At 40.2% G+C, this 10,000-nt stretch overlaps 1 protein-coding gene across 1 annotated transcript in view; it reads right to left on the reverse strand.

Moving 5' to 3' along the window:
* Positions 1–3,639: 3,639 nt before the first annotated feature.
* Positions 3,640–10,000, reverse strand: part of LOC116679502 (uncharacterized) — a gene marked incomplete at its 5' end in the record, with an annotated part of 6,737 nt that continues 376 nt past the window's right edge. Inside the window, 3 exon segments of the mRNA XM_032509163.1 lie at positions 3,640–4,557; positions 6,168–6,218; positions 7,329–7,353. Of these exon segments, the coding sequence (XP_032365054.1) occupies positions 4,364–4,557; positions 6,168–6,218; positions 7,329–7,353 (270 nt within the window).

Here is a 10,000-nt window from a genome sequence, read left to right on the forward strand (position 1 = left end):
AGCGATCCTGTTGCACTGAAAGCTGATATTGTGTCGCTATAGCAACCTGCAAGTGTCATCTGTCAGATACAGCTGCAATTTCAGCTTTGGACTAAACCGTTTATAGGAAATATTCCAGCAAAAGTGGGACGTGAGTAATGTTTCACTTCCCACAACTTCAATATTCACTGTATTCATGAGTGGTATTTCCAAAAGCCGATATCATAGGTAGATCGTTGCAGGGTTATACGCATATTTACATAGTACATAATCACTATTGAAGAAACACGACCGAGACGAGCATTTAAAATGATTTTATTTAACAGAAAAAACAACAAAAGCAAAGCCACATGAACCCAAATCATTGTGTAGTCAGTAAATAAGAATAAGTAAAGAAATGTAAAAGGCTAGTACGACCCAAAAACCTGATTATGTCCAAAATATTCATATAAAACCATCCCTCAGAGTCACTTTGACTCAATCATTACAGATTTGGGACCTTTAAAGGACACTTTGGTGAATTAAAACATGAAATCATTCATTTACATGATTCTGAGAGGATTCTGGATATTATAAAAAATAAAAAGCATATAATCACATTTCATAATGACCTGATCAGTAGTTTTTCTGTCTTTAAAGCTGCATTTCTTCATGTTTTTATATTTTAAATCTAATGTAATGAGTCTGTATTTTATAAAGGAGTCTCCTTGAGCCTCGTTTAGCTCGTAGTTTGGGTTTTACACAATAAATCAGTTGATTAATCGTCATTTTTCACCATTTTCAGCTTCTCAAAAGTGAGAATTTGATGCTTTAATTTTGCTCATTGCTCACAACTTTAGTTGCAGCTCTAAAGTCAATAAAATGTGTTTTTAAAGGTGTTTTCTCGGCAAAATAATAATAATAATAATAACTATTAATGCAGCATTTAAAGAGCAGAAACTGTGGGAAATACCTCGAATAAACCTTGCATACACAGATAAAAGACAGGATATAAAAGTAAGCCGAAAAAAGCCCCATAAATCAAATAAAATAAAAATTAAAAAGGCATAAAGGCAACTAAAAACAGATTTAACAGCCTTGGATTTTCCTGATCTCATGGAAATAATAATAATAATGCATTTAATTTGTAATGCACTTTATATTTACGCAAATCCAAAAGCACTGCATGATGAAACATGTAAAATAAAAACTCATAAAGAGCATGAAAATGAAAATGAAAAATGAAAAATAAAAATAATCCTGATTTTCAGGTGGTACCCGGGTCCAGGAGCCCTGAGATGCAACATAAAGTCTGTATATCACACGTCGAGCTCCTCCGTGCAGCACAGAGACTCTTTAACGTGACATATTACTCTTTTATTTATTATATAATTCATAAATAAATCTCCCAACTTCCACAGAGGAAGATTAATAACACTGTCGATCAGCTGAAGCTCTGACGGAGAGTCGGCTTCCTCTTCATTTCCCTTCGTTGTCGACCGCGGGTCATTTTAGAGTCACTGTGTGTGTGTGTGTGTGTGTGTGTATTTTATTTATATCACACATTTTTTGTGCAGTGACCTTTGACCTCTGACCTCGGACATCGGCGATGATCCGAGCCCGGTGACATTTGGGATTTGGGTTTTTGTCGTTGCATTCGCTGGAAGCCCCGATACACAAAGCCAACGAGTTGATATCTCTGGGTTCTGTTATCACGTTTATCACTGACCACCACGCGGTCAGGTGTGTGTGTGTGGTGTGTGTGTGTGTGTGTGTGTGTGTGTGTGTGTGTGTGTGTGTCTGAATCCAGGTTTTTAAGTAGAGCTGCACATATGAGGAAAATATCTAATTGCGATAGTTTCGACTGATATTGCGATATTTCACGATATTGGAGGGAACTTATGTACGAGGGGCGGCTGTGGACCAGTGGTGGAGCGGCCAGTTGGAAGGTTGGGGGTTCAATCCCTGGCCCTGCAGTCCCATGTTGAAGTGTCCTCGGGCAAGACACTGAACCCCGAGTTCCCCGATGCTGCGCCATGTGAGTGTGTATCTGATGAGCAGGTGTGTGGTTGTGTGTGATGGTGAATGGTTCTTGTAAAAGTGCTTTATAAATACAGCACATTTACATTTATGTATTGGACGCAAATCGAAGTTTTTCTAGAGACCGTGAAGACGCGGACGTTCGATCCGTCGTCCTGTAGCGGCGTCCGTTGGGTTGAGGTCGGCTTTGTGTATCGGGGCACTTCATCTGGACCAGAACGTCAGCCCCGGGTCAAAAATACGAGGCTTAAACCAGCTGCTGCACACAAAAGACTTTGGTGAAGCTCCGGCCAGACCAGCTCTCTACAACCAGACTACAGCTCACATGTGTCGTCTCCACCAAGGCGGTTCTGGTTCTGGTTCGGAGTCAGGGCCAGATATCGAACCGGTTCTTTGCTTTTCCACACAAATAAACCTGGCTCTGGGCTAAGAACACGGGTTCCACCTCAGCACCAACGTAGCGCTGGTCTAGAGATAAGAACCGGTTACGTCAGGTGTTAACCATAGAGAGCTGTTGATGTTAGCTTTGGACATGGATGGGAAACCAGAACCACCGTGGTCCGGGGAGGAAACCAGAACCACCGTGGTCTGGGGAGGAGACCAGAACCACCGTGGTCTGGGGAGGAAACCAGAACCACCGTGGTCTGGGGAGGAAACCAGAACCACCGTGGTCTGGGGAGGAAACCAGAACCACCATGGTCTGGGGAGGAGACCAGAACCACCGTGGTCTGGGGAGGAAACCAGAACCACCGTGGTCTGGGGAGGAAACCAGAACCACCATGGTCTGGGGAGGACACTAACGGTCTGCTGGCTCTCAGGCTGGGGAAGATCCAGCTGGTTCTTAGAGAACTGGAGAGTAGAACCAGCACCAGAACCAGAACCTGGTTAGCTTTGGTGGAAAAGACATATGAGACACCTGCGAGACGTCTGGACATCGTAGTTCTGCAACAACACCGAGTATTTTTAGCATCTGACATATTCATATTCAGACGCTGGGTTTGTTAGATCGTTGGGAGAAATCTGGAGTTTTACTCCAGCCGTGTTGTTCCGGTTCAACACCGGGAACAAGGACTTCATTCGGAGGATTAAAAACCTAAGAAGAACTTCCTGTCTTTAACCCTCGTGTCGTCTTCCAGTCAAAATTGAAAATCAACACTTTTTTGATGCTTATAATCAACTTTTTCTTATGTTTTTGTCCCTTTTTTTTAACACTTTTGACGCTTTTTTCAATGTTTGTCACTTTTTTTGAGGTTTTCAAAACTACGTAAAATTAACTTATTAACTTCAGTTAACTTCAACATGAGGGCAACATGAGGACAACATGAGGGCAACAGAGAGGGCAACATGAGGACTACATGAGGACAACATGAGGGCAACATGAGGACAACATGAGGGCAACATGAGGACAACATGAGGACAACATGAGACAACATTAGGACAACATGAGGGCAACATGGGGACACATGAGGGCAACATGAGGGCAACATGAGGACAACATGAGGACAACATGAGGGCAACATGAGGGCAACATGAGGACAAACATGAGGACAACATGAGGACAACATGAGGGAGGGCAACATGAGGGCAACATGAGGACAACATGAGGACAACATGAGGAGGGCAACATGAGGGCAACATGAGGGCAACATGAGGGCAACATGAGGACAACATGAGGACAACATGAGGGCAACATGAGGGCAACATGAGGACAACATGAGGACAACATGGGGACAACATGGGGACAACATGAGGACAACATGAGGACAACGTTAACCTCGGGGGTTAAGCTGCCCTTAAACGGCTAAAACCATCTTCTGGGGGGGCTCGGTATTTGGCCCTGAACCCAGAAGGGTCCGTCCTGGTCTAACCACAGACTGGACGGACGCTGCAGCTCGTTTAACAAAATGAAGACAAAGTCTCATAATTCCTGCATCAAAAGCACCATTTTAAAAACAGGAAATCATTTCCTTTGTTTCTGTTTACATCCTGATGTGTTCCACAAACGTCTGGAAACACCTGGACGTCTCTATTTGGGCTCCTGGACCTTGGAAGAACCCCCCTGAAAACCTTTAAAACTCCTCTTATAAAACATAGTATATATTTCCTCTTCCATTCTCTGAAGCTCTATTAGTCATAAAATATATAATCTAATATTATTTAATATCATAACTATCATTATATATCATAAAGATATAACATTAAGACATATCCATTTACAATGATGTACTATTATTAATATATATTAGTCCTTCCAATACATACGTAACACATCATCACATTTAGACGAGGTAGTTTTCATCCAGCCTCTGTTTAGTAGCTCAACGATTTCATAATATATTCTATATTATATATTATATATTCTATATTATACCATCTGGGTTTTTGCAGGAGTGTATGCAACGCTGTCCTCTGCAGCGGGACGTCTCCTGTATTTGCGGTATGTCCAGGACAGCCCCCCCGAGACGGCAAGAAGAAGAAGGAGGACGCCGCCGCACCACAGGCCGAGGGTTAGCTGCGTCACGCACCAGTCCTCGGTGAAGCAGATCCGTGTGGCGTTCACTGGCAGGAGACAAAAACACGACATCTTGGTTTTATTTAGTTTTATAGTAGTGTTCCTACGCTCAAACGTAATCCACTGCAATTCAAAATGGAATCCTGTCATCACGAAGCGCTAGCTATTAGTATATAAATATATATATTTATATATGTATTTATATGTATATATGCAGTACAGGCCAAATGTTTGAATGTTCTCATTCAATGAGTTTCCTTTATTTTCATGATTGTCCCTGAAGGCATCAAAACTATGAATGAACACATGGGAATCATGGACTTAACAAAAAAGTAAAAATAACTGAAAAACATGTCTTATATTCTAGTTCTTCAGGAGTACCCCCCCCCTTGGTGTTCTCTCAATGACCTTCATGAGGTAGTCCCTGAAATGGTCCCGCCCCCCCCCCCCAGGTGGGCCTTGTCAGGGTTCATTAGAGGAGTTTCTTCATTATTAATGGAGTTGGGACCATCAGAAGTCAGGTTGATGCACAGCCGACAGCCTATTGGACGACTGGTAGAATTCAAATTATGGCAAGAACCAATCAGCTAAGAGAAAGAAACGAGGTCATCATTACTTTAAGAAATGAAGGTCGGTCGATCTGGAAAATTGGGAAAACTTTGAATGTGTCCCCAAGTGCAGTCGCAAAAAACCATCAAACTGTATATCTATATATGTACTGTACACACACACACACACTACATATATATATATATATATATACATATATATATATATATATATATATATATATATATATATATATATTATAAAGTGTAGTAGTGTTACACTGTTGGGTAATCTCACATCTGGAGACCTGTGATTGTGAGAAACCGCCCGTCTCCGGATCACCGCTCTCACAAGTCAACTTCTTAGAAAAGCCAAGACCAGGTTTCACATCTGTGACTGAAGAGGCCCAACCACAGACGGGGGGGGGGGTTCACCAGGCACACGGCCGCCGCCTCCGCAAAACAACCAATCAGGGCGTAGCCTTTTCTTCTTCTCTGACCCTGACTTTTCTAAAGTTTCCCACTAAACAACCAAATATCTGCAAAACCACTTCACAGTTCCAGTTTGACTCTGACAAAAACAGGAACGTTCAGTTAAGGTCTTATGCAGGGATGTAGTCCAAGACAACCTTGGTTGAGTCCAAGACAAGTCCAAGACCAGGACTAGTCGAGTCCAAGACAAGACCGAGTCCAGGACAGAGTAAAGGTCTTATGCATGACAGTATCAAGACAATCATTTTGGGTTTCCCTTTCCCTCCAATATTATTATCAACATAATAAAGACACCTGGACTCGGTCCAGACCAGAAGCCATGTTGGGCAAGACCAGCGGCCGAGACCGAGACAAGTCAGAGTCCAGATACTAGCGAGTCCGAGACCAATCCGAGACCATAGAAAAAACTAAAACACATGTTGTCTTCCCGTCAAAATTGAAATGCAACACTTCTGTTGACGCTTTTTATCGATTCTTTACGACTTTTTCTTATGTTTTTGTCTCTTTTGCCAACACTTATGACGCTGTTTTTCAATGCTTGTCACTATTTAGTGTTAAAGACTGATCTAAAACCACAAATTGCCGAGAAGTTGTTGCGGGGACATGTGGAGACTCACCGGTGGGGGGGGGACGGAGGTCTACATCGGAGACGCTGGCGCTGCAGTTGACTAGAAAACAAAAGACATGTGGAGCACAGGTTAGTGAAGGTGTCGAGGTCGTGGAGCCACGAGGTTTCCTGGGGTCTTTAGAAAGTCTAAAAAAAATTAAAAATTGAACCTTTGTGTTGTCCTTGGGTCAGATTTGAACCATTTAAAAAAATTTTTAGAAAAATAGCGCGGCTTGTTCCACACGACGCTCTTCACAAGCAAAATAAATCATGGTCCTACTGCTTTCTTTAAATTTGGATGTTTTATTCAATTTATAGCATTTAAAAAACTTTTTTTCATGAAAGACCATTGAAAGAAGGGACCAAAATGTCCAAAAAAAACAACACAAAAATGTCAAAAGAAACATTGACAAAAACATCAGGGGGAAAAGCAACATAGATTTGAAAAAAAGACGAATAAAACGGTGGAAAAAGGTTTCAATTTTGACCCAAAATACAAAAAGTTGCACGGTCAACGGGACGACAACACGAGGGTTAAAAAGTCTAAAATAATTCAAAATTGAACAGTCTTGTTGTCCTTGGGTCCAATCTGACCCCCTTTAAAAAAATATCTATATCGGAAATATGAGTTTCTTTTTAACCTTAAATTTCTTAAACAACCATAAATAAATGGATCTGATTTCTTCCAACGCTCTTTATAAATACAACTAATCTTTTTAATTCCTCTGATCTTAACTATTAGTTAAAATAATTCATAATTTTTGCTTTTTTAACTCTAATATTAGGTATAATTCTGTATAAATGAGGGTTATTCACCATGAAATCTAAAAAAAAAGTAGTAAAACGTAAGGTGGTGTTAGTGGAAACTAAAAAAAAAAAGTCTGAAAAAGGGACGAAAATGTCCAGAGATAAGATAGTATATTATACACGGGATGAAACATTAAATTAAAAAAATAATAAAGTAGAGATTTCTGTACCAGAATACAGGAAATAACATCTACTACACAGGGCTTTTTCATAAGAGCTCACGAGTCCAACATGGATATTTTAGTCTTTGCAACTTTCCTTAAATCCTCCCACATCATGAAAAGCACGAGTCCTTCACTGTTACGTGTGTGCAGATAACAGGAAGCCATTAATGATTAATTAAGAAACTTCTTGTAACACTCACTTGTGCAGACAGCTTCCTCCCAGGTCTAAAGAGAGGAAGAGAAGAGTGAGACGTTACATTCAAACTTGTAAAATATTCCAATGATCTGCAAAAATGTGAACAAACATGATGCAAATGCCAGAAGATCTGCTGTGGTTTGAAGGGTTACTACGTGGTTTTGTGTCTAAGGGACTGAGGGGACAACAAACTTTCAATTTAGTTCAGTGTTAAGCAGGAGAAACAAGCTGCTGTAATGCAGATGGGAAATCTCCGTCTACTAAATGATCTGTTGTTGCCACTGGCAGACAGATTATTATTCTAAGTGTGTGACAACATTATGGGATGGATCCCTACAGAGACAGACCTTTTAGTTAAAGAGGAAGATCCTTTTAGATTAACATGAAACAGAAATCACCATCACCAAACATCTCCACCAGACTCCATGTAAATAATCACTACTTTTAGCATGTATAGAGCTGCATATCTCCACCAGACTCCATGTAAATAATCACTACTTTTAGCATATATAGAGCAGCATATCTCCACCAGACTCCATGTAAATAATCACTACTTTTAGTGTGTATAGAGCAGCATATCTCCACCAGACTCCATGTAAATAATCACTACTTTTAGCATGTATAAAGCAGCATATCTCCACCAGACTCCATGTAAATAATCACTACTTTTAGCGTGTATAGAGCAGCATATCTCCACCAGACTCCATGTAAATAATCACTACTTTTAGGGTGTATAGAGCAGCATATCTCCACCAGACTCCATGTAAATAATCACTACTTTTAGAGTGTATAGAGCAGCATATCTCCACCAGACTCCATGTGAATAATCACTACTTTTAGCGTGTATAGAGCAGCATATCTCCACCAGACTCCATGTAAATAATCACTACTTTTAGCGTGTATAGAGCAGCATATCTCCACCAGACTCCATGTAAATAATCACTACTTTTAGCGTGTATAGAGCAGCATATCTCCACCAGACTCCATGTAAATAATCACTACTTTTAGCGTGTATAGAGCAGCATATCTCCACCATACTCCATGTAAATAATCACTACTTTTAGCGTGTATAGAGCAGCATATCTCCACCAGACTCCATGTAAATAATCACTACTTTTAGCGTGTATAGAGCAGCATATCTCCACCATACTCCATGTAAATAATCACTACTTTTAGCGTGTATAGAGCAGCATATCTCCACCAGACTCCATGTAAATAATCACTACTTTTAGCGTGTATAGAGCAGCATATCTCCACCATACTCCATGTAAATAATCACTACTTTTAGCGTGTATAGAGCAGCATATCTCCACCAGACTCCATGTAAATAATCACTACTTTTAGTGTGTATAGAACAGCGTATCTCCACCAGACTCCATGTAAATAATCACTACTTTTAGCATGTATAGAGCAGCATATCTCCACCAGACTCCATGTAAATAATCACTACTTTTAGAGTGTATAGAGCAGAATGTCTCCACCAGACTCCATGTAAATAATCACTACTTTTAGCGTGTATAGAGCAGCATATCTCCACCAGACTCCATGTAAATAATCACTACTTTTAGCGTGTATAGAGCAGCATACTCCACCAGACTCCATGTAAATAATCACTACTTTTAGCGTGTATAGAGCAGCATATCTCCACCATACTCCATGTAAATAATCACTACTTTTAGCGTGTATAGAGCAGCATATCTCCACCATACTCCATGAAATAATCACTACTTTTAGCGTGTATAGAGCAGCGTATCTCCACAGACTCCATGTAAATAATCACTACTTTTAGTTGTGTATAGAACAGCGTATCTCCACCAGACTCCATGTAAATAATCACTACTTTTAGCATGTATAGAGCAGCATATCTCCACCATACTCCATGTAAATAATCACTACTTTTAGCGTGTATAGAGCAGCATATCTCCACCATACTCCATGTAAATAATCACTACTTTTAGCGTGTATAGAGCAGCGTATCTCCACCAGACTCCATGTAAATAATCACTACTTTTAGTGTGTATAGAACAGCGTATCTCCACCAGACTCCATGTAAATAATCACTACTTTTAGCATGTATAGAGCAGCATATCTCCAACAGACTCCATGTAAATAATCACTACTTTTAGCATGTATAGAGCAGCATATCTCCACCAGACTCCATGTAAATAATCACTACTTTTAGCGTGTATAGAGCAGCATATCTCCACCAGACTCCATGTAAATAATCACTACTTTTAGCATATATAGAGCAGCATATCTCCACCAGACTCCATGTAAATAATCACTACTTTTAGCGTGTATAGAGCAGCATATCTCCACCAGACTCCATGTAAATAATCACTACTTTTAGCATGTATAGAGCAGCATATCTCCACCAGACTCCATGTAAATAATCACTACTTTTAGCATATATAGAGCAGCATATCTCCACCAGACTCCATGTAAATAATCACTACTTTTAGCGTGTATAGAGCAGCATATCTCCACCAGACTCCATGTAAATAATCACTACTTTTAGCGTGTATAGAGCAGCATATCTCCACCAGACTCCGTGTAAATAATCACTACTTTTAGCATATATAGAGCAGCATATCTCCACCAGACTCCATGTAGATAATGGTTTGGTGAGGAAAGACACTGTAAGTGAATGGGAAAAATATTTAAACTAATTCAAAT

This window comes from Etheostoma spectabile, unplaced genomic scaffold, assembly GCF_008692095.1.
Source record: "Etheostoma spectabile isolate EspeVRDwgs_2016 unplaced genomic scaffold, UIUC_Espe_1.0 scaffold00016221, whole genome shotgun sequence".
NCBI lineage: Eukaryota > Metazoa > Chordata > Actinopteri > Perciformes > Percidae > Etheostoma > Etheostoma spectabile.